The 26,961-nt window shown below is 34.4% G+C and overlaps 1 protein-coding gene across 2 annotated transcripts in view; it reads left to right on the top strand.

Moving 5' to 3' along the window:
• Positions 1 to 26,961, top strand: part of LOC135841264 (nephrin-like) — a 1,354,679-nt gene that overhangs the window by 1,299,064 nt on the left and 28,654 nt on the right. For both annotated transcript variants that reach the window (XM_065358143.1, XM_065358145.1), the window contains one exon: positions 4,602 to 4,732. In XM_065358143.1, coding sequence (XP_065214215.1) covers positions 4,602 to 4,732 — 131 coding nt within the window. The remainder of the gene's footprint in view (positions 1 to 4,601; positions 4,733 to 26,961) is intronic.

The raw sequence follows: 26,961 nt of genomic DNA, 5'->3' as shown, positions 1-26,961 counted from the left end.
CTCGAAACTTGAATGTTAAAGTTTGAACCCTTGCGATGGTCATTGTTTTACGAGTTTTCAACCTTCGCGAAACATACTTTTAAAAGTAATGACAACCCGAGTAATTATTTGTAGAAGATTGATCAGAGTTGGTGAAAACATTTATGGTTTAGGTGAGGGCGGAGGCACTGTATAGGGTTGTGGTTGAGGTTAGCATAAAATTGGACTTCATATTCGTATTCGGGGTGTTAGATTCATATGGAAACGACACCAACATTATGAAAATATCTGAACTTTCAATATAGTAAAAATTGAGTTGGGGGCAGACGCACTGGGGAGGGGTGTGGATGAGGGTAGCAAAAAATTGGAATTCATATTCGTGTTCGGAGTGTTCGACTCATATGGAACCAATACGAACATTACGAAAATATCTAAACTTTCAATATAGTGAAAATTGAGTTGGGGGCAGACGTACGGAGGAGGGGTGTGGATGAGGGTAGCAAAAAATTGGAATTCATATTTGTGTTCGGAGAGTTCGATTCATTTGGAAACGACACCAATATTACGAAAATAGCTGAACTTTTGATATAGTAAAAATTGAGAAGGGGGCAGAGGCGTTGGAGGGGTGTGGATGAGGGTAGCATAAGATTGGACGTCATATTCGTGTTCGGGGGGTTCGATTCATATGGAAACGACACCTTGTTTACCAAAAACAATGATTTACACCAGAATCCAATTTTAACCCCCTCTGTTGGTTTTTTCAAGTTTTGACCACGGCCCACCAAAAATTTTTTTTTGAAAAAAATATATGTTTTGTAGGGGTCAAAAACACATTTAAAAATGCTATTCGCATTTTTGTGCCGAATCATGATCATTGCTAAAACGGGCAAACAAAACTAAAAAACGCCATTTTGAGGGGAAACTATGAGGGGAGGGGGTTGAAATTTTTTGTGGGGATGCCTCTTATGGATGTTTACAACATACCAAAAAATTAAAAAAATCGGTTCACATGGGGCTGAGAAAAAAATTTTTATTGTAATTTTAGAAAAGGGGGGGTTTCTCAAAAACGGGGGGTCCTGGGGGTCTGAAACTTTCGTGACAGAAGGTGCTCAAGGGTACCAACCTTCCATGCAAATATCAACCCTGAAGCTCTCGGGGGCAAATTCACCATACTTATCCACCTATAGCCTTTGTACCAAAAATCCTATAAAGTGTCTTAAATATCAAAAAAGTTGATGAAAATGGCAAAAAATTAATCCAAGATATTATCAAAATAATGAAATATTAAGGAAAAAAATTACTTACAAAGTTGAGTGAAAATCAATGAAAATTGTACCAGTTGAATACTGAAATTGTGGTGAAATTTGAGCAAATTTTTACATGAATTCAATCATCATTGACATTTGTCAGAAATTAATTTGGTAGAAAGTACCGCAAGTTGATGAGATATCCCCCAAACAATCTTTGAAAAATCACTTGAATTGTGAAAAATTGCCTCAATAAATTTAAATCGTCAAAATCATACGAAGCATGATGGAGAATTGGAGGAATTGTAAAACTGGTGTTGAAAATCAATAAAAAAAATTGGCATTGGCAAAAAAAATCAATGAAAATTGACAATAAAATCAACAAAAATTATCGGAACTCGTAGAATTTCTGTAAAAGTGGGCAAAAATGACTACAAGTTGATGAAAATTATTGCGAATACGACCCTCAATTTTTGGTGAATCGTTCATGAACGAATTGATCAGTTTTTTGAAAGAACCATTCGCCAACGAATTGATCAATTCATTAATTTATGAATCAATTCGTTCGCGAATGAGCCACTAATACGAATCAGTTCGTTCGCGAATGATTCACAAACAAAAATCAATTCGTTCGCGAATGATTCACAAAAAATGATTCAATTCGTTCGTGAATGATTCACCAAAAACTGAGTAAATGAATCGATTCATTCGCGAACGAGTCAATTATACGAATCGATTCGTTCGCGAACGAGTTACTTGTACGAATCAATTCGTTTGCGAATGATTCACAAACAAAAATCAATTCGTTCAAGAATGACTCAATTCGTTCGTGAATGATTCTTAAACAAAAATATTCGTTCACGAATGATTCACAAACAAAAGTCAATTCGTTCGTGAATGATTCACCAAAAATTGAGTAAATGAATCGATTTGTTCGCGAATGATTCGTCAAAAATTGAGTAAATGAATCGATTCGTTCGCGAACTAGTCAATTATACGAATCGATTCGTTCGCGAACGAGTTACTTATATGAATCAATTCGTTTGCGAATGCTTCACAAACAAAAATTAATTCGTTCACGAATGATTCACAAACAAAAACTAATTCGTTCACGAATGATTCACAAACAAAAATCAATTCGTTTACGAATGATTCACAAACAAAAATCAATTCGTTCACGAATGATTCACCGAAAATGATTCAATTCATTCGTGAATGATTCACCAAAAGTTGAGTAAATGAATTGATTCGTTCGCGAACGAGTCACTTAAGTCACTTAAACGAATCGATTCGTTCGCGAACTAGTCACTAATATGAATCAATTCGTTCGCGAATGATTCACAATCAAAAATTGATTCGTTCACGAATGATTCACAAACGAAAATCAATTCGTTCACGAATGATTCACAAATAATGATTCAATTCGTTCATGAATGATTCACAAACAAACATCAATTCGTTCACGAATGATTCACAAATAATGATTCAATTCGTTCGTGAATAATTCACCAAAAATTGAGTAAATGAGTCGATTTGTTCGCGAATGATTCATCAAAAATTGAGTCAATGGATTGATTCGTTCGCGAACGAGTCACTTATACGAATCAATTCGTTTGCGAATGAATGTTTAAAAAAAAGTGAATCAATTCGTTCGCAAAAGATTTTCAAGTTTTTTTCATCGCCAAACTTTCAAAAAATTCCTTTTTTCCGCCAACAATGCAAAAACATGTTGCTCTTTTTCCAAAATTATAAAAAACACTACCATTTTTTTGCAGGAATTCAAAAATGTACTTTTTTTTGCCAAAATTGCAATAAATTCATTTTTTTGACAAAAATGCGAAAAAACATGCTTTTTTATCAAAAATTTATATGAGAAGTTTTAATATTTTTTGATGAGATAGTAAAAAAGTGTTTTATATTGGTTTTCTTATCAAAAATTCCATAATTGTGTAAGTAGATCCAAATCTTGTTTTCTTTGCCGAAATTTCAAAAAAAAAAAGTTATCTGCGGAAATTGTAAAAAAGTCCTATTTTTTTGCTCTCTTGCTAAATTCATTTTCAAAAAGTCCTTTGCAAAGAAGTCTTGTGCTTTTTGCAAAAATTTCAACAAAAAAAACCTGTTTTCTCCTAAAACTGAAAAAGGCTCCTGTTTTCTTTTTTCAAAATCTCAAGGTCCTGTGTTTTTTTATTGCAAGATTATGTAAACGCAAGTCCTGGTTTCTTCGTCAAATTTTTAAGAAATATCCCACTTTGTTGCTATAAAATTGTAGAGAAGTCTTGTGTTTTTGTCAAAATTGTAATAAAAATCATGGCTATGGTCAAAATTGCCAAAAAATTTTGATTTTATTTCATCAGACTTACCACAATGATGGCCTACTTTTTTTTGGCAAAATTGCAAAGAAGTGCTTGTTTTTTTTTAGGTTCTTCTAATCAACTTTAAAATCCAGTCATTCGCTTTTTTTTTCAGAGTTTTTATTTTTTTTTCTTCGTACCTACTGAAAATATGAGCAAGAGTTGTTTGATAATGGAACAATTTTGATTCAAATGAATTCCTCTCACTCTTGTTTAAAAAGAAAAAAAAACTCTTATCAAGTTTTGCTGTTTTTCCAAAACTACAAGTACTTTTTTCTCGATAAACTTAAGAAAATTTTGTTTATGATTTGAATACATTTCATCCCTCCTCCCACGACAGTTCAAAAGTGAAAATTTCTTAGAAATTCTCTACCAAAAGCCTGTTTTTTCGCCAAAATTGCCAGAAAGTCTTAATTTGTTTGTCGACGACTCACTTCATTTCTCCCTTTTTGCCTCTTCAATCGAATCATTAGAATAAATAATTTTCAGTTAAAATTCCTGTTTTTTTGCTAAAACTTTAATAAAAATGATGTAGGTACTTATTTTTTTAGTTATTTCTATTTTTTTTTTTTTTTTTTTGGAAATCAGAAACATTCCTACTTGAAAACATTTTCTTTTGAAAAAGATTACGTAGAATTGTGTTGTAATCTCATGAAAATTGTTGAAACACCCAGTTCAAAAGTAAAAAATGAAAATTTTAGTTATTTACCAATCCTACGAATATTTCCCCCTCTCTCTCCACAACTTCCATCACATCTTTATATTTGAAGTAAGTCGGTGCTTACGCCAAATGTGAGACAGGCACAAGTACCTAGGTCTAGATATAGGTTTAGGTACTTATACCTGTAAGTACGAAAAATAATCCAATCTTAGGTCGTAAAAAAAAATACCAGAAATTAATTAAGTACTATCGGACGTGAATTTTTCTTTGATCGGAATTTTTCTTTACCGTGCGCTTAATTATACACGAAACGGTCGGATAATGAGAAACTTATGCTAATGAATTAATTTTTCCATATCTTAGACGCTCCTATAATATCGTTGAATTTCGGCAAGAATATTAATTCGTCGGCTATACAAGAAAACGAAGATGTTTACTTAGAATGTAATATCAAAGCTGATCCTTGGATAACGAGAATTCGATGGCTGCATAACGTAAGTATTAATTTCCAATAGTTACACGTTTTAAAAACATATTGTAGTACATAATACGGTTAACAACACGCCATATCTGCGTTGTCGCTGCAGCTGCTGCTGTTGCTGCTGCGAGTCTGAGAAAATGAGCTGCGAGTGAGTGAGGAGGAAAAGGGACGAGAGAGCGTATAGAAGTGATAACAGATAGATCGAATTTCCGGCCATTTGGATTAAATTTCACGACAGCAGCGTAGCTGGTGTGGGATGATGATTAAATCCGCGCGTTCGTCGTGTCGTCGACGACGAATAAAACACAGTGAGAAGGAAAAAAATTATCGTATCGATTTTGAAGAGTGTACTATAACGGTAGGTTTATAGTATAGAAAAGGAAACGGCGTATATAATACGAGGATTATAACTGGAAATAGAGTAAAAGAAGAAAAAAAAATATATTAAAAGATGGAAGTTTTGTTCTTGCCAAGTGCAGGAATTTGTGAACGAGACGAAAGTTACTGGCGTGTCGTTTTCATTATTTTTTTAAAAGATTTAAACGACTTGCATTTTCCGGTCGTCTTTTCCACGTCGTGTTTACGAGTTGTCGTTGTGCAACCCTTTAAAGAGAGCGCGTGCAAGAAAGCGGAATAGCGAATTTGACGAAATGAATAAGTAAGATTTTCGGCGTTTAGAGTTTCGCAGCGCGGAGTTTGCTCGTTTTTGTTTTCTTTCCGATGCTTTTTTTCTTCCTCCCTCTTTGACTACAATTTTTATCGCACTCGTCGTGTCGCGAGTGAGCCGAGAATAGGGTTACGACCTTGGAAATTTGTATGTATTTTTTTAGGGGTTGCGACGAGATAACGCGCGATGTAGACGTAATTTTGTTTTCATTTCGTATGTGGGTCGTATCGTTGTTATCGTTTTCTTCTTCTTTTTTTTGAAAGTTTTTTTTCTTGTTTTTTTTTGTTAGAGAAAAGACGTACGTAGGTAGGTAATGCAATTTTTGAAGCTCGATAGTTCCGTAAATATGCGAAATAAGATTAAATTTGTGCCTGACTTGTCGTATAATTTTTTCAAAAGGTGAAAAACTAACTCGGAACGTTTTCTGAGTAGCTAATGTCGAAATCCAAAGCCCATTTTAAGGCTCTATTAGTCGGAGAGCCCGCTTAAGGATCGATTGCACCCCCGTCGATCCTCCGGGACAACTCTTTTCTTAAAGGGGGAGTCCTACGGAACATTTCTAGCCCTTGTACTCAAAAAAAAAGTGGTCATACTTCCAAAATGGCGGCCATTTTGACTGACAGGTCTTTCAATCCGTACAAAGGAAGATCAAAAGATCATGCAAAAATTCATCACCTGTCAAAATTTCAAGTGCCAAAGTGTGTTTTTCGATTTTTGGTGAATTTTTGAAAATCAAATTTAGGCCAAAAATGTGGGAAAAAATCAAAATTTTACCAAATTGACCAAGAACGCTGAAATTTGGGATATGCCCTATTTTCGACTTGCCAAATTGATTGGAAACTGTTTCAAACCGTTTTGAGCAGTTCTGGAGCCTCCAACAGATTTTTGAAATTCGAAATTCCCACAAAATTTCATCAAATGGAGTTGGATAGTCGAAATTTACTCTGCAAACTAATTTCAATACGTTACGAGGTCAACTGCAGGGGTATTTCAAGTCGCTTTGGAGCGTCCAGTGACTTTTTGAAAATTACTGGAAACTCCAGTAGATTTTTGAAACTTTAAATTTCCCCAAAATTTCGTCAAATGGAGTTGTAAAGCTGAAATTTACTCTACACTCCAATTTTACCACTCCCGACTGAAGACGAATTCAGGTGGGTTCAAGTCATTTTGGAGCCTCCAGCGACTTTTTTGAAAATTATTGGAGCCTCCAGTAGATTTTTGAAACTTGAAATTCCCGCAACATTTTACCAAGTAGGGTTGGCAAGCTGAAATTTACTTCGCAAACTAATTTCAATACGATATGAAGTCGACTACATGGTTTTGAAGCATTCCAGCTACTTTTCGGAAATTTCAATTTTTCTAAAAATCCCATACGACCTTTCAAAAAGTCGCTGGAGGCCCCAAAACGACTTGAAATCTTCGTAGCGTACCTATTGAAATTAGTTTTCAGAATAAATTTCAGCTTTCCAACTATACATTTGACAAAATTTTGGGAAAATTTCAAATTTCAAAAATCTACTGGAGGCTTTAGTAATTTTCAAAAAGTTGCTAGATGCTCCAAAACGACTTGAAATACCCCTGCATTTGACCTCGTAGCGTATTGAAATTAGTTTGCAGAGCAAATTTCGGCTATCCAACTCCATTTGATGAAATTTTGTGGGAATTTCGAGTTTCAAAAATCTGCTGGAAGCTCCAGAACTCCTCAAAACGGTTTGAAACAGTTTTCAATCAATTTGGCATGTCGAAAATAGGGTATATCCCAAATTTCAGCTTTCTTGGTCAATTTGGTAAAATTTTGATTTTTCCCACATTTTTGACCTAAATTTGATTTTCAAAAATTTATCAAAAATCGAAAAGCGCACTTAAGCACTTGAAATTTTGACGGGTGATAAATTTTTGCCTGATCTTTCGATCTTCCTTTGTTCTGAAACTGGGTCAAAATGTCCTTCAAATGGGACCAAAATTGAATTAGAGGTCACTATAATCAGTGAAGAAGATTTGAAAATTGATCCCTTGGGGTTTTATGGGCTGGGAATATTGCACTTCTGTGGACATCGGACTCTTTTTTTGAAATTCACTTGAAAAGTTCAAATCTCTAGATCTGGAAAAACTTCAAAAAAAAATTGATCACGTTTTTCAGGATGTTTTCAATCAATGATGATATTGATGATTGTTTCAGAATTATCCGAGTGATAGCCACCCAGTGACCCCCACCATTTTGCAATAAAAATCATTTTTCAGAATTTTTTTATTGTTTTTTTTTTTTTTACAAAGGAAAATGTTAGTAATTTAGTCATTATTGATTCTTCACCCGTCTTATTATTTTTGCTGACCAGGGAGTGACAGAAACATTTTTGAAATGGATGAAGCTATAAATCGAAAACAAATTGCAAAAGTACATGCATTGTAATAAATTACATTTTCAGGGACTAAAGTGGACTTTTTTTGATTTGTGATTGATTTTCAGAAATCAAATTAGGTCCAAAAATGAAATAAAATCAAAATTTCGCCAAATTTACGTGGAAAGCTGAAATTTGGGAAGTATTCTGTTTCAAACCTGCTGAATCGATTGGAAACTACTGTTTTGTGCAGTTCTGAATACATTACGAAATCAACTATTGAACATTGAGTAAAACTCCCAACGAGCAAAAAGCAAACGCTAAAACTCTCTTGCAATCAGAAAATATAGCTAATGGCTTACTCGATATGCTAATAGTTACCATATGATTAATTGATTATTTAAATTGATTAGGTAGGTACCTACTTCGTCGAATACGAATGATTTATTTTCCATTTAAAAAATCAAAGTTGATGAAATTGAGGACTGCTTTTAGACGTGCATTATTTTTGACCTCTCGAATCAATTAGCTCCTCCAGCTAACATACATTTTCTGGAGGCTCTGAAAGAGCTCGTAAACCGTCCAATTTTATCAATAATTTTGATTTTTCTTTGAAAATTTGGGAAATTTTGAATTTTTATTAATCCTTTAAAATACGTACATAAATGTATTTTAAATGATTTTTCGATTGTTGTATTTTGGTTTTTAAAAGTCGTTCTTCAGATGTTACAACTGATGCTAATAACAGATACGAAATATCCTTCCGGAAAATATTGAATTATCAGTCCAGGCAATTGCCATGGACTGATAATTTTGCAAAATCCAGATCAAAAAATTCCAAACAAAATATACATTACATGCATCAAATAAGCATCCCAAATCTTATAATAACTCTTCCCGTCCATTCTTATCAGTTATCAACATTATCGATAATAAAATTCAGAGACGTGACACGAAGTGATGTTTGTTGGAGGGGGGGGGGGATGAGACTGAAATTTTTTCAATTTTTCCACAAGATTTTCTAAATTTTTTCCCAGATCCCTACTCACCTCCTAGATTTTTCCTGCTGGTTTTTGGCTTTTGAACTTTTGAGGTACGAAAAAATCATTTTCAATGAAAGCAGTTTCAACTCCAAAATTTTGTGCTTTTTGGCATTTTTGAATGAAATTTCGCCCCTTTTTTCGTAATTTTCAACTTGAGTTTTGACTGGAATGCATGGGAGAGGTCTTTATTTTTTGTTTAGAAAATTTCAAGTAGGTAAAACAACAACATTATTTTTGATGTGAGGTCAATTTTTCCATTTTTTAACTTTGGTCGGATAAAGAAAAAGGAAAATGATCTGGCCCGAGACTTTTGAAAATTTTTTATTCAAGAAGTAAAAACCAGTGGTTTTTAGTAAACTAGAAAACGTACACACTTGTCCCTATACACCTAGTCAGACAGTTAAGCAAACGTGCCTACTGCCTATATACTTCCCATACACTCTGAACTATAACTGTAGGAACGAACTGCTTACATTATCGGTGGCGACCGAAGGAAGTATTCTTGAGCACTGCCAAATCACGGTACCTCTACTTACATTATTGTAAAAACTTGGGCCGCAAGTTTCGGCCCCTTTTTCGCTGCCTTTCCGCGTTGTTCTACAACGTGGCTAATTTGACATCACAATAGAGATACATTATCGAGGCGCTTTTAATTTACATTCATCTCGGACTACCCATCATTTAAACTTTGCACCGACAACGTAACTTTGACTGGGCTAAAATCACCGCAAACTTCAACTCGGCTGGCGGAAGTTTTCTTCGTAAAATATCAATCAAATTAAGCTACCGCGAAGAAACTATACGATAAAGTACAATACAACACTATAGATAGATACCTTAGACACACTATACACACAGAAATGATTCGACGTAGGTAATTGTACGAGAAAGTGAAGAACGCGCAGTCCGCAGCTTCGCGCTTCGGTCGGACTTGGACTTTGCGTACACCGCAGGTGAAATAAATTCTAACGTCAAAAGCAAATTATACTTACGTTTCAAAAGCATCGTCTAACGTCATAAATCGTAAACAACCGCCGCCAGCATGATGGAATAATTTCAAACCTTTATAGTGGCCTTAGCTTTTAAACCTATGCATAAGCGTAATGCTCAAGCAAACACGCAATTATTATTATTTCGACGCGAATTATTCTTATAAAGCCTAAGATTATTTTTAATTGTTGTTGCCGGAAGTTGAGAGTTGAAAATCAACCCTGTGTTTATCATCCTCAGTCTTGGTAAATTTCCATATCATATGTTACTTCTTATACACAGATTAACGACCCTGTAAAAGAGGACGATAAAAGGTCAAAATCTGCACGACTTTTGTCCATTCCCTCTCATCTCTCAGCAAAGTATTACAGTTTATTTCCTCTACATCATCGTAACAGAAAAGGAAAAAAAATTGCCATAGGATAAAGTTTTAATTAAAAGTACGATGAAAAAAAAATAAAGTAAAATACGAATTTCATCGCACGACAAGAACACTATAAACTTGTACTGTCTCAAATAAAAGCATGTAGCTTTGAAAGTGAAATGAAATTGGCCAATTGTTTTCCTTCTTCATCGTTGTGATACGACATAGTACATAAATTTATCCCTGCGAAAAATAATTTTCGTGATTTTCCAAGTGAAATGTGCCTCCGAATATTCATTTATCAACCAAAAAGTCTTCGAAAATTATCTCAAGTCATTCGATCTGTAACTGGAGTCGGCCATTAAAATGTGCCATATAAAGCTCACCGACTTAATAAAACGTCCGAAGGGAATCAATAAATTTCAAAACTTGGTTAGAAAATTTTTCAAAAAAATTTCACCATTGAGCTTTTTTTTCCTATCAGAGAGTCATTACGTGGGCTAGTGAATGGTTCAAATGGTGTAAACTCTTGGCACGTTTTATTCGCAGTTACAAATTTCTTGGAAAAAATTATTATTGCCATGTCTCCTGAGATGATACATTTGTAAAGAAAATAATTTCATTGTAGTGCGATCGGAATGTATAGATATAAAAAATGAGGGTCATTTTTAGGCAATTTTTTTTACTGGTGTTTATTCTTTTTTGCTAGGAGATATTTCACGAGATGATTTTATAGGTTATATTGGCGGTGTCCCTGTATGGGTCAGAAATGCGATAAAACGACGAAATAATTTAATTGCTTGGTGACCTTCGAATGTCCAAACCTGTGATAGGTATTTTCTTTGATCTGGGTACAATCGATAAAAACATATTCACCGAACACGTGCGAAATATTTTTAAAATCATGAGATGAGCTTGAAAAATTCTACTCATCATTCCTTCATTATGAATCGATATTCCATTTTTGAAATTTTTCAAAATTGATCAAATTTAGGGAAGGGTCTTATTTACTTGCATTCTAAGTACATACTTATAATGAGATCCCATTTAGAAATTGGTTTGATACAAAAAAAATGGGGAAAATGTATTTAATTACCATACTGTAGTTTTTATTGTGTTTTCCTGAAAAGTTTATGTTTTCAATATTTCTAAATGCATACGAGTTCAATTTATTGAAAATTAAATCATTTGCTTCCTTGAAAGAGCATTCAAAAAAAATTGTTTACATCTGGAATCCTAAATATCCCGGGAAAAAATATTTTGTAATTTTTAGAACTTTTTGTAGATTAGTCTCAAATTTTTCTCCTGATGTTGATTTATTTTGTCTTCGTTCGTAGAAAATTTAAAAAAATGCCAAATGAAAATTATAAATAAAAATACATGTAAAAATTTAAAATGATTAAATTTAATTTTAAAACCAATAATTTTATTCATATTTTACACGTTTGTAAAATTTTTATTTTAAGGAATGATTTTAATAAGATTTGGTCTGATGCTGTTGGGGGGTATGACGGTTTCGCCTACCCTGGGGGGCCTCCTTCGGTCTTACTCTCACGAGGGCACCTCTAGATTCGGGGTCTTAACAGGCACAAGGTGGCTTGAGCCCTATACCATCACCCAACCAAGTACACTATACATAATACATAATAAGGAGCTATACAGTTGTTTATGTAACGTTTATTATGTAAAGCATACAACAGTCATACGTATGTAGGTATGGCCAAGTACAATAGAATCTATTCTTCTGCTGAGCGTTCCTTTACAGACAGATAGCGGCCAGTGTTAAAGCTGCTACGTCAAAAGATATAAAGAAACTGCACAGAGGCAGGAGCTTTCGGCAGGGTCTACCTCTGGATGGAACTAGTTCACCAGAGGGCGCTAATCTAGTTAGCTTACCCCTAGCCTGGGCATAATTACGCCACTAGGTAGGTAACTAGGAGTCCCTAGTCCCCACTACAATGCTAATTTGTTTTTGTTTTATTTTGCTAAAAATTCAAAGAAATTTTGAGTTGAAATTAAACCAAAAAAAAATTGCAATATTTATCAATATCTTGAAATAAAAACATCGCCCTTGTTTATTAAAAATAATTAACGTTTTTACAAAGTTCGTTGAACTTACCTCGAATTTATTCTTGTCAAAGTTGATATTTAAAAGCGGGCTTAGCAACCATTGCAACCATCAATCAATATGGTGAAAGCAAACGCAAAAACTATCTTGCAATCAGCAAATAGCTGCAGATGGCTTGTTTTAGTTACATACTGAAGTAGATCTTTGGACAATTTTCCATTTGGTTTTTTTCTATCCTGTCTTAAACATTGTTTGCCTGTTAATAGTATGTACACTATTTTGCCAAAGGGTTTCATCATTGGATAAATTGATTTGGGGGGGGGGGGAGCTTGAGATTTTCATCTATATATATATAGGTATTAGTATCCAGACTTGTCAACTGTTGAATGGGTTAATTTTACTATACAAGTGGACTGACCATAGTTGACAAGTCATGGGTTAATTTTACTATACAAGTCAACTATGAGTTTTCAGAAACTTCCACCAGAGGTCGCATGGCTTATAAATCAAGGCGCGAGGACGAACGCAGGGTCTACATTTGATTTGTAGTGAGTACAATGTGGGTCGTGCTAGATTCACCGACTCCCAGTCCAAAAGAGTCGATTCACTTTGATTCTGATTCTTTTCATGACTCTTCAATCCCGCTCACGGCGCTCACTCTCTCAACGTCTTTCGTTTGATAAGTTGATTGATAAATGTAAATGATAATTGATTAATTAATTATACTTTACCAGCACTAATATCAATTTTATTGGGTGTTACTAGTGTTTTTACTTTTTATTGAATGAATGTGTAGCATTATTTCTTATTCAAAATTCCTTCATTGGTCGATTTTGAAAAAACTATAATTGTTATAAACAGGGCTCGGATTTTTTCCCCGCAAAATTAGTGGGACTGGCATAATTTATTTTTTCGTCCCATAATATTGATTTTCTTTCATTCTTTGTAAAACAATACCCATATCGTTGGAAGAATATTTGAGCACTGATTATAAAATAGTTGTTCTTGTTCCTGGAAATAATAATTTCCAGTTCCAACAATTACCTAATTCAACGAAATGGTAAATGGGTTTCAGTTTTCAACTCCAAACTCGTAATTCATGATTGTAGGAAAGATTATTGATTATTCAGCTATAGATTAAATTTTAAAATTTTCAGTTTTGTACCAAGACGTAAGTCGAATTTGTTGGAGCTCGAAATTGATTCCATTTTTTGGGAATCCGTTCAAGTTTTGAAGTTGGATTGATTTTTCTTTCAAAATTAAAAATAAAATTTCTCTAATTAAATTGATCATAATTTTCTTTTCAAAAACAATTAAATTAAAATTGAATTAATTATACAGTGGTGTAGGAAGTTGGTATGAGCAAGTATGAGACACAATGCCAGAACTTGGAAAATTTTTCATTCAAAATAATATGAAACCGAATGAGTGAAAACTGAAGTGAAAAGTGATGATTTGATGAACGACTGACTGATTCATTTCAAGTTGGACTGGGAGTCGGTGAATCCAGCACGACCCGTAGAATGTGATGTGCTGGTGGAGATGTATGCAAATACATCGATCCTGAGTGTACATGACAACAAATTTGACTCGAAATATTTCAGTATTTTATTGGCCAATTGAAAAATTAGAAACATCAAAAATTTTCATTTTGTTTAAGCTTTCTTGTGGTGTCTTAACTTTCTCAAAATTCAAATTACTTAGACTCCATTTTCAAAAATTTTCTTCAAAATTTAGCCTAAAAATCTGATTACTTTTTTCAAAACATAGATTTTTTTAATATTAGACTGAATCTGCAAATAAAATTTTAATAAGTGATTTAGAACAGAAATTATACCAATTTTAAAATTTTGTTCACTTTTCTGCATATATGCCAAGCATAGTTGACATGTCTGGTCGCATTGCGACCAGACATGTCAACTATGCTTGGCATATATGCAGAAAAGTGAACAAAATTTTAAAATTGGTATAATTTCTGTTCTAAATCACTTATTAAAATTTTATTTGCAGATTCAGTCTAATATTAAAAAAATCTATGTTTTGAAAAAAGTAATCAGATTTTTAGGCTAAATTTTGAAGAAAATTTTTGAAAATGGAGTCAAAGTAATTTGAATTTTGAGAAAGTTAAGACACCAAAAGAAAGCTTAAACAGCATAAAAAATTTTGATGTTTTTAAATTTTCCATAGGCCAATAAAATTCTGAAAAATTTCAAGTCAAATTTGTTGTCGTGTACACTCAGGATCGATGTATTTGCATACATCTCCACCAGCACATCACATTCTACTCACTACAAATTGACTGTAGACCCTGCGTTCGTCCTCGCACCTTGATTTCTAAGCCATGCGCCCTCTGGTGGAAGTTTCTGAAAACTCATAGTTGACTTGTATAGTAAAATTAACCCATGACTTGTCAACTATAGTTGAGAAGTTGGTCAGTCCACTTGTATAGTAAAATTAACCCACTCAATAGTTGACATGTCTGGATACTAATACCTATATATATTATCTTTTTTTAAAAAATTAATACAGGGTGTCTGAGGAGTGCTGATACAAACTTCAGATTTTGATACCACTGGGTACAACTAACTTACGAAAAAAGGTTAAGTATGTGAAGGTGTGGTCTATCTTCAAAATTGAAGGAGCAAAATACTTTTTCAAAATCTAAGATCCAAAATCCAATTTTGACCATGGGGGCTGGTTGTACTATGAAAAATGAGCAAAATTGCCTATTATTACTTTTTGCCTAACTTGCAATTTTTTTTCTTGTATCTGGTTGACATACAATATACAATATGCTCAACTTAACACGAAAAAAACACTCCAATATAAATCTAAATCTAAATACCCTTCTCGTGCCAGTACTTGAGGAATTCAACTGCGTCAAGTGTCCCATTTAATTTTCCAGGATTGATTTTTCCTGATAATTCACACTCAAATAAGTACTTGTCAGTCTGAACAGCACCGCATTCACACAGATCATCATCAGCCAACTGCCATCTATGATCTATGAAGGTTGTACATACTTCAATCGCGTGACTCCACTTCTCAATCTATTAAGTGTTTTCCACAGTCCATATTTCAGATATTCTCCACTTGGTGGGGCTTCCTGCCAGTTTCTTCCATCAGCATCTGCATTCCATATGCGACATCTATCTGTGCTGGGGGTACTCTTAGTACTTCAACTGTTTTCATGAAACTGTGTCTTTATCTGAGGCAGTTTCTGCAAGTTCTTCATATTCATACATAGGATGCAGTGGATTTTTTAGTATCTTTATCTTCTCTGTCATGGATACAACTTCACATCTGACTGCTGGTTGTGCAATTCCTTCAACTCATACAGATTATCCATTGGTTTGGGCATAAGCTGCACCCTGTCACCAATCTACATGCTTAATTTAAGGGTATATCAACTTTACTTGCATGTGCTGAACAACTCCAAACATGGCAGGCATACTCCCCCACCCCCACTGAATAGCACAGTGCCAGCATAACTTGGGGCTTAGCTTGCCAGCTGCTGTCTGCTAGTTTGCAAATTATATTTGTTCTTGCTGCAACTTTCATTTTAGTTGCCTCACAGTACCTTTTGTAGGTCAAGGACCTATCTAGGGTTACACCTAGGTATTTGGGGTTATCTGCATGTTTCAGATCGGTTCCACCCATTGAATATTCAATTGTCGCTTTGCTTCACGATTTCTGAGATGAAAAGAGCATGTATCTGTCTTTGTTGGATTTGGTTTGAGGTTGTTATCTTTATAGCATGTGTCCAGTTCCTCTATAGCTTGGTTTAGTGTGCCATCCACCTCCGCAAACGTATTATGCTGGGCAGTTAGTGCAAGATCATCTGCATACAGAAAGTGGTTAGTATCTGGTCCGATTGGGTGGTCGTTGGTATAAATGTTGAAGAGAATTGGTGACAAAACACTGCGCTGGGGCAATCCGTTCTTTTGCTGCCTCCAGGTGCTGTTTTTACCTGTGAGTGTCACATAAAATCTTTGGTCTTTCATCAACATAGTGACTATGTGTGTATTATAGGGGCTATAAATGATTTTTAATTTCAAAAAATCCCAATGAAAAAAATAAATGCAGAAAAGAATACTTACCTACTTTGTCAAAAAATAAACAATGTTATGATCATGGTCTTTCATCAACATAGTGACTATGTGTGTATTGTAGGGGCAATAAATGATTTTTAATTTCAAAAAATCCCAATGAAAAAAATAAATGCAGAAAAGAATACTTACCTACTATGTCAAAAAATAAACAATGTTATGATCATGGTCTTTCATCAACATAGTGACTATGTGTGTATTGTAGGGGCTATAAATGATTTTTAATTTCAAAAAATCCCAATGAAAAAAATAAATGCAGAAAATAATACTTACCTACTATGTCAAAAAATAAACAATGTTATGATCATTCTTTGTCTTGTACTTGTAAGGGTGAGATATGGCCCAACTGCTGTAGATGGTTTATAATGTAAAGTTCTCGCAGCAAAGATTATTGAACTTACTACTTGGTGGGGACTGAAGATTACGTGTAATACTCTCTATCCAAGGTTCCAAGCTCTGATCATGAACCTCGTGAAATCACTTGGTTCAGGTACCTCAAACTCGCCTGTTCTGATGTCACAGAGTTGATACTACACAAGGCTGGAGTGGCCCAGTTCCACTCTCCCTACTTTTTAATGTTACCCATCGCGTGGTGAATTTGTTTTATTAACACGATTAACGTTATGCCAATTTATTTGTGGTTTTTTGAAAGAACCCCTATTAGATCCGGACTTTAAGGGTTTCGACCCAATTGAACGTGTGTACTTTTATCCAATACCCACCAACATGCTTAGTATTAGTAGCACCCTGACGAGGTGGGAACGTGTATGGTGTTGAGGTAAGCGATGTATCCTAAATCTTACCCAGTTTCCTTCACAATCCTATTAATTAGAAAGTGGTTGTATTTGCACCACACTTTTATAATTTATATCAATTGCTAATTAATTATGAGTCAGGTTTATTCCTGAGGTAGCTTTACATCATCCGCATAATCTGGGCAGATTATGCTGCCAACAGTTTCCCATGTCAAGTCATTTTATTCAATTACATCAAATATAAGAGTAAAATGGTTTGTCTACTGTGTTTCATTTCATAGGTACATTCTGAATTAGTGTTTAAATTTAATTAAGAAAGATTGCAAGCCTCTTCTCTGAGCTGGACAGGTCCTGGTAAATATTACTTCTCTAAGGAATATTTATTGGAACTCTCCAAAGGCATTATTTATCATACAATCCCCGATAACCAATCTTTCCCAATTGCACTTTAACATACTGTAGAATTCAGGAAGTTTTTGAAGCTCAAACATTATAAATTTAATGACATTTTTAGCAAATTGAAAATTGTCAAGCTTCAAAAACTTTTCAAATTTTAGAGTAAGAGAAAAAATGATACAAAACAAAATTTATTTGTTTTTGACGTACTTAGTAGATAAGTATTCATTTCCGCAGTTATTTTTTCATCGGAATTTTTTTTAATTTAAAAATCATTTGTAGTCCCTTCAATTTGCAAATTGAGCAAAAAGGCATAATAGGTGATAAATTTTGTTCATTTCTCAAAGTACTACCGACCACCATGGTCAAAATTGGATTTTGGCTCTTAGATTTTGAAAACGTATTTTGTCTCTTCCATTTTGAAGATGGACAACTTGTTTATCTGATATTTTTTTTAAATACTCATACCCAGTTATATACGTACCTATATCCTAATCTGAAGTTTGTACCACCACTCCCCAGTCCCCGGACACCCTGTATTGGTACCAATGTGGCATGCTCCTTTAGTCAGCCAAATATGAGCTCGATCGTAGTTGACGAGTTGTAAGGATTCCGGGTTTCCTTGCGAGTAAAATCCCAAGACCGAACTTCGATTTGGGTTCCAGTCTCATGGAGCTTGGAGTAAGCTAATAGTTGAACTGATTGGTGTTGATAGAATTGCATAATTATGCTTATTCACGGCAAACCAAGTTTGCTATTCTTTCGACATCTGTGCAAATTCTTGCTCAACTGCCGAATTATGAAGGACCATGTCTCGAAATAAGCTGATCATGGAGCACATCGGCTTTAACCTCTCACACGAGATGCTGCAAAATTTGAAAGCCAACATTTATATCCCCACACAACTAAAATTTCAGATTCTCAAGTTTTTTTTTTAGATTTTTTTTTACAAATTTTAAAATCCAAAAAAATATTTTTATGGGGGTTTTCAAGTCTTTTGCAACTTTTTTCATCAATGAAACGGATAATCGTTTTATTCCAACTCACACCCCGCCCTCTCCCAAAAACTAACTTTTAAGCCAAATCTTTCGAAATTTCAAACAGTTCTGAAACCAGCGAAAATGAACTCTACTCCAAATCACAGACGATCGCATCAGCAAAATCCAGCCAAAGCGACTATAACCTTTGAATAAGATTCGTTCACATTTCTAAAAACATCCCTCTCCCTCTTCCCTTTCTTCACCACTGCGTCCTTAATCGTAAATAATTAAAAGCGTAAAAAAGGCGCGACATTACGCGCTGCGGCACGTGCTCTTGAAAAACGAAATAAAAAAATAGCAAACAACAAAATAACAACAGTTTGTACGAGAAAATATTAATTAAAAAAATCTCGACACGTTTAGCAAAGCAGCATTTAACCATGCCATAATTATACCCGGACCCATACACGCAGGTGAAATTTATTTCCGATGTAATTTATAATTCAGGTACCTAGTAAAATGGGTCTAGAAATTCGAGAGAAAGAAAAAACACCCATCGCATTGTGCGGTCTTTATAATTAAATCACTCTCTCGACGTACTCGTATTTTTGCTCTTGCTTCGAATGATAATTAGAATGCTTTATGACGTTGCGGTGGGTAAAAGGTATTCCCCATTCGAGTACCTACTAATACTTCTTATATAGTCCTTGCTATAGATTGTTAGGCATTACTCGATTCAGTCAATTCAATCTCGACCTTTTAGTAAATGGTCTAAATAATTGAGATATTTGTCGACATACCTCGAACAGCGAAGCAGGCATTGTTAAAAAGCTCTTAATTTTTTCACCACAGTGAAGCTATAAGAGAAGAAAATGAGAAGAAAGTTGTAACAATGTTGTATGTATAATGCAGAATCTTAATCACTCGATTCCATACACCTACCTAAGTATACGTATGTAGACCTATATAAATTCTCAAAGTCCTATTAATAAGTAAACGTACCTACATTACAAGGTACGTACAAGTTGAACATACATATAAGAGTAAGAGAAAGGGAAACCTTTGCAATGATCGTTGCGATATACGTTGAATGTTTGAAGAAAAACTTTTCGTCAACTTTAATTCGTACATAGCCGAGCAATATTCACCGCACCATCATCGGCATCATATCCTTTACACACTCGCGATGATGTTACTACGAGTATAAGAACGAACATGAACACGAAAAACGATAGAAAGAGAAAAATACTACATATGGGTAAAGCCGGCAACCGTTTGAGAAATTCTCTCGAAAAGTTGAACTTTTCAAATGAGATAACTGGAGAAAACTTTTTAATGGCATACGGTTTCACGTTCGCCTTCACCGTCGTCGTCGTCGTCTCTCGTTTTCGTTGAAAAGCTGAAAAACCAAAATGCTTTATTCGTGGCTCGAACGAGAGGCAAAAATAGACGAAAGAAATTATCGATAGAGAGAATTTTCGCGAGTATGTGTCTTTTGACCCTGTCCTCGTTTCACAGCAGCCTTTGCTTACACGCATAATGCTAATTAAAAGCTAACAAAAATTTACACTTGGTCGTTGATAAAAATACTGCGAAATGGTTCGTCTCTTCGAGCTTTTCGACCAGATAACCCGAATGTCAACCATTATGATTCATTTGGATCAACGAGTGTTTGAAAAATACGGCGCCAACTTGCGGCTTGGTTGCTCGCTTCGGTGAGTGTGTAGCATTTGACCATGGTACACATGTTTCCTTGTTCGGTTGTGTGTTTAATTTCCACAAAAGGACAAATTTGGCGCCATGGAAAAAAAAGGGCTACGGAGAAATGTTTACAGTGTTGGCAAATCATCGTTAATTTCGGACAATACTAAACCAAACTGGCGTGCATTTTTACCCCTCCTTTTTTATGCCAGTTTGTTGTGCTCTTTAACACGATGTTTTTCGCCGCTCTTCTACGTATAAAAATATATTCGATAATTAACGGATTGTGTCGAAGGTTGCAGCGAAATCGCACCAGCTTTATTTATACGATGTTTTGTATTGCGAATGGGAACTAAACGATTTTTGTCGGAAATTACCTAAGCTATTTTAGATGGAATTTTCCGAACGTTTTTGCGATATTATTACACGCACGATGCGAGTTTGGGTGCTCTTACTTGTCTGCCATGTTTCCTTGTTCACAATAAGTCGAATTTTTCTCGGGGAAAAACATAAGTTATTTCATATAATGTTTCAAGGTTTCACTCTATCCGTGCTTTAATCTTCATTTAAATTTTTTTTTACATTATTTCACAGTTTTTTTCTATTTTTTAAAAATATTTTTCAAATTTTTTATTTAGTTTAGCTTTAGATTTTTATTTATTTATTTTATCATTTACAAACATTTAGTTATTTTTCAATTTTTCAAGCTACATATGTGCATTAAAGTTCTCAGTTTCAACATTTTTTTTAGAAAATGGAACATCTTAATAAGGCTTTTTGTACTTGAAGTTTTTAAAATAATTTTTTCAGCCATCTGATGAAGAGGGAGAAGGAGGGGGAATAGAAATCTCGAAGTTGGGATCGTTATTCTTACTTTTGGGAACAGCTAGGTTCGAAATATTTTGTTTGGTTCTGAAGCCTTCAGCAGTCCAGTAGATTTTTCAAAGTTGAAATAGCCTCCAAGTTTCACCTAATGAAGTTGGAAAATTTCTGAAAAGTTCTCAAGAAGCTCAAAGTTTGTTAGAGTTTTCACAATATCAATTCATTTCTTTGAAACAATAGGTACCTAATAATAATTTCATTATCATTTCTTTAGAATAATGTAGGTAATTCAATAGGAGTGAACAACTCATTCTCATTTTTACATGATAGTAGGTCGGGGGTACAATAAAATCACCTTGCGGCCTGGATTTTTAAAAAAAATAATTTTCTAAACATTTTGGAAAAATTTCTATCTTTCTTAGAGCTTTTTTGACTCTTTAGGCAAAAGGAAATTTTCTGCAATACCTATTCTCTGCTTTTGTTTGTAGTTCTGGTGGAGTTTGCACGAATTTTTCACTTTCTATTTCAACTTGTTCAGTCTTAGTAATGCTATAAGATGAGAATTTTTGTAGAAACTAATGTTTAAACACAAACAGTTGCATCACAATCACTAATTTAAACCATGACAATATTCAATCTTAAATGATCAGTAACACAATTGCTTACTTAATTTAACCATTATTCAATTATGTTTCCGATTTTCGGTAGTGGTTCATAATTATTATGGTGATGATCATTAGATAAGATGTTTACTTGTTGCAGTGTTGTGATTTACCAAACTGCATTTAAATCAGGCCATACTGAGTACACACAAATGTTTACTTTTTCTCCCTAGGGATGCTTTAAAGTAACTTTTTCTCAATAATTTTTCTAATTTGAAAAGGACATACTTTTGCCCCAAATAACGATGGAGAATGAGAAATGATGCGCTTTATAATGTAGGTTAGTAAGTATGTATCTTATAAGATTAAATTTCTGCTTTTCAGTGGTGTTCCATAATCTATGGCGATGATCACCAAGATGTTTACTTGTTGCAGTGTTGTGATTTACCAAATTTGCATTTAAATTTACTAAGTACACGTAACTATTTACTATTTTTCCCTAGGGAGCTTTGAAGTAACTTTTTCTTGCTAACAAAAACAAAAACAATAAAAGGCAAAATTAATGGCTGTAGGTATATGAAAAAAAAGGCTCATTTACAGTGGTACTTATGTAATTGAAAACCATAAACTAAAATAATTGAAAAATTCATCTGTTGTTTTTCAATGAAACCATTTACAATCAGTACATAATTGAAATTTCTGTGATTTTTCATTGAGAAGTTAGAATATTTCAATTTCTTAATTGCTAGTTTTTCAATTACCATTATGAAGGAGTCTTAACTGGTTAGGCAGCTTAACGTTTTAGCTGTTTGCTTGTTGAAATTTGGCTGCAACCTGATCATGAAATAACATAGGTATACCTCATCAAAAATAAATGCTCATCTTACCTTGATAAATAATGGGTGAAATAAGCTACGTATGTAGAACCGCGAACTAATTACTAATCATATGCCAAAAGTATTACAAAACAATATGCGATCAAATTAAACAGTGAATACAAAATATACACACTGTACCTGGGGGAAGACAACGAACTAGTGGCCATATTGGCTGAATTATGTGTGTCATGGCAATTTATCCCGCTGGGTGCTTTTGGCTGCGCTGGTGTCGAGTTCTTGAACGAAGTACCATGCGAAGTACAGCGCGCGCAGCCAAGTGCATCCAACTACTATCACTACCATCCCTCTTCCCCGTTGCTTGCAAACTGACATATAGCGCAGCCAAAAGCACCCAGCGGGAGAAATTGGCATGACACAAGATTTTACTACCATCCCTTTTCCCCGTTGCCTGCAGTTCGGTGTCTTACCCGGAGGGCACAGGTACAGTGTCTATAATACAAAACTTAATACAAATACTTACATACAATGAACTTTGGAATAAACCCAACCGACAAAAACATAGAAAAACATACAAGAACATTTGGTACTGATACTAAAACTGATGATCAAATTGGCGATTGAACATATGAAAAACAAACAAATGACATATGATACTTCAACTGCATTCAATTTAAAGATGAGTAGACCGAAGATAAGGGGTGAGATTTGCTGGAGGAACTGACAAATTAGCAACTGGAACTTGAACTGGACTTTTACAACTGGCAGCTTTGTGAACATACTTTCTGCAGTTCATACATTTTCTCTATCACCAGGATACTTTGGACACGCGTTTACAATATGATCTGCAACATTGCATCAGAAACAAATGGCAGGTGGCTTTCCATTCCCAGTTGCTACAAAAGCAGCTCACAGCTGACTTATAAAATAGAAGGCTTTTAATTGACAGTTGAAGTTGATTCTTGTATTCTTGTATCGAAAACTCACACGCTTCATTCAAAAGCACCTTTGTCATCATTTCATTAGAATTTATTATGTAAATCATTTATCGCTGCACCAGCGGGTGGCTTGGTTTTTGGTGCATCCTATTCCAGATCCATGCCAGGTGCTCTTCAGGTGTAATCACACTTCCAGATGGGAGACTGGAATTCAGATCAGTCACAATCTTTGCGTTATTATTGCACTGTTTTAACAGCATTCATTAAACAGATTCTCAGAGCAATATATGTTTTACAGATATTGAGGCACAGTACTAATACAGATTGGAGTTTTACCGTAACTCCATATGATTCAGTTTCTTTAATCACATTACGTATATCATAACGGCTCATTTCCCAGCATTGAGATGACAATATCCATATCCCTTTTCTTATTTTGGGTGGAACAGTTATTATGCTCAATTGTTTTTCTAATCTGATGTAAGTATGATAGGTAATTTTTGAAGTGGAAAGCGCCATTTGAGAAAAATATTTTCCTGTGAACGCCATGTGAGCTGCGATAGAGGTTGGATACAAATTCTCAGTCATTTTAACTGCGATAAACAATGATAATTACTAGAAACAAATGAAATGAGCTTACAGTGCGTGATGTTTCTCTTTTTAACTTTTAGTATCAGAATGAATGAAATTCCATTTCCAGTTATGGTGATTTTGTGACCCAGGTGATTCGCGGTCTCAGCTTTTCAATTGTTTGCTCTTTAAAATTCGGCTACAACCAGATCATGAAATGAAATAAGTTACCTACTTACTTAATCATAAATAAAAGCTCATCTTACTTTGTACATAATGTAGGCAATGTTCAAGTTGAAGCGGATTAAATCACATATAGGCACCTTTTGATTTAAAAATCAAGTGGCCAGGTGTTGTTTTTTTTTGGAAGCCTTGCATTTTTAATTTGCATTAGGGTGGATTGTAAAAAAAAGAAAAAAATGTCGAAGGATTTTGGCCAAATTCAATGAATACCAATTCATTTTTAATTGGAAGTCATTTTGAAAAATTTTTAGTTTCAGAGATGTCTTTGCAGGGGAAATACGGTCTTCAATATTTCTTTTTTAAAAAAATCACAGTTTTTCGCTCCAGTCGCTTCCGTCTAGGCTAGGCCATCGCTGTCGAAGTCCGAGACAACTTTTAGGATTTTACTGAGCGGTTGAAAATCTACAAATCGTTTATTTTTGAGAAAATTTATGCCTTGAAAATATTTTTGTCTCGAATGTTATGCGTTGGTTATTCCGAAACATCCAAAGAAATCATTCCTGAGACTGGGGAGATATTTTGGAATGCAGTTGTGTCCATTTTTCAGTTATTTTATTATGGTTAATTTCAAAAAAGCAATAAAAAAGATCAAAAAAGTCAACCTATTTTTTCAAGATTTTGAAAAGGACAACAATGATTATAAAATTAACTCCGATGTTTTCCAAAATATTTCATCAGTTTCAGAAATTATATCTTTCAATATTTTGGCATAATCAAAGAGATTTGAGAAGAAAATATTTTCAAATCTTGAATTTGCTATCCTACAAGAATGAGCAAAATGCAATTTTACAAACGTTCTGTGAAACCCTATAAATGTTCTTGGATTTTGATGGAAATAGCGTATTTATGTAGATGCAGAATCTCAAATACCATCTTTCAGAACTAGACCATTTTTTCTAAAACAGGTCGAGTAGCGATTGAAGCGAAAAAGCCACGATTTTTTTGAAAATTACGGCCTCTTCGGGTACCCATATTTTCCCTCCTGAAGATTTTCCGGACCTTGACTTTTGAGTGACTTTTCAACTTGAAATTGAACTCTTCGTTGAATTTAGTCAGAACCCTCTGATATCTTGAGGTCGCCTGAATGATTTTTTTGTTATTCAAATCATCTGAAAAACTTCTAAATTTTTCAAGCCATAATTTTTGTCAAGCTCCGTCAATTTTCAAATTAAAAAAAAATGATTATTTTGCTTTCCCGTTAATTATCCAACGTGAAATTCCATATCTAGCAATTAGAGCGATTTTGTAATCCAGGTGTCTTAACTTTCACCCCTTTGGATAGGTACCCATATTTTCCCTCCTGAAGATTTTCCGGACCTTGACTTAAGTGACTTTTCAACTTGAAATTGAACTCTTCATTGAATTTAGTCAGAACCCTCTGATATCTTAAGGTTCCTCAATGATTTTTTTGTTATTAAAATCATCTGAAAAACGTCTAAATTTTTCAAGCCATAATTTTTGTCAGCTCCGTAAATTTTAAAATTAAAAAAAAATGATTATTTTGCTTTCCCGTTAATTATCCAACGTGAAATTCCATATCCAGCAATTGGAGCGATACATATAGTGATGCCAATTTTTAGTCGCTGTAGCCAAGGCTCACTTTCAGAAATTGAAAAAAAAAAAAATAGCTAAAAAATTAATTGATTTGATCAAGTTTCAGGAATTGACAGTGATGACCAAAAAATTGCCACGTACCCTATTATTCGAGAGTCAAATATTTTCAAAGCACGATTTCGCCCCAAAATAAGCGATCTGTAGATTTTAAACATTTTTTCCAGTTTTATTTTTAGTTTGGCGAATTTATTCCTCGGATCTTCAGAATCATTGTTGGATTTTGATAGCTAAAGTCTAGGTCGATGCAGAATCTTTAATATGTACTTCCTTTCAGCAAACTAGACCATTTTTTTCAGACCCGGTTGAGTGGGGATTGGAGTGAAACAACCAAAATTTTTTCGAGAATGCAAGCTGTTTTAAGACTCATATTTCCTCTCCATGGGCACTTTCGAGACTAAAACTTTTTGTGGACGACTCATAAGGTCTCTCCTGAATTTTGTCAAAATCCTCAGACTTTTTTTTCTCACCATTCATTCTCGTAATATTGTCATTTTTTTTTTTATGTAGACCAGGATGACGTGGGTGATAATTCAACATAGAGAATTATTAATAGGCACCTACCATCGAATAGTTATAACTAATAACAATAAAGCGGTAATTGCTTATTTACATTTAAAATACTTCGCTCGTATAATATTTTGCAAAATTGCAATTTCCTCTTTAGCTGAAGAGCTCGCATCGCTGGTATAATTTTTATTCGAGCGTATAATATTGCCGCTTAGTCAGCGATCTAAACAGGAGGAAAATTTCTCTTTCAAAGAGATTGAATTTTTCGCAATTTTTTAAAAACGTTCTCACTTTTGTTTACCCATTTCGCAAAAACAAAAAAAAATGCAATTCAATCTGGACTCATATTTTTTGGCGAGACGAGAAAAAAATTCAGCCAAAAAACCTTCTTGGTTTTTTTTTCACAAGGTACGAAAAGGAGGGGGAACGTCGCAGCATTACAGAGGGAAATGCACTTAAAGGTCGTTAAGAGTGTCTAAAAATGCTATAAAAAAAAGCTAAATAACAACGCTGTTAGAGGTATAGGTAGGGTCCCCTGTGTCATACTCTCATATAAATACTTATGATGCTGTTTCTTACCCCTCCCCTCCCCCTTCTCTGTAGCTCCTCGACACCGATGTTCGATACAGGCACGCGCGTGCAAACTCGACTCGCTACACGAGTATATTCAATTTGTAAATCAATTAAGCGCCATTTAT

Source organism: Planococcus citri, chromosome 3 (assembly GCF_950023065.1).
Source record: "Planococcus citri chromosome 3, ihPlaCitr1.1, whole genome shotgun sequence".
NCBI classification, from domain to species: Eukaryota; Metazoa; Arthropoda; class Insecta; order Hemiptera; family Pseudococcidae; genus Planococcus; species Planococcus citri.
This window is presented reverse-complemented; position numbering and strand designations above follow the sequence as displayed.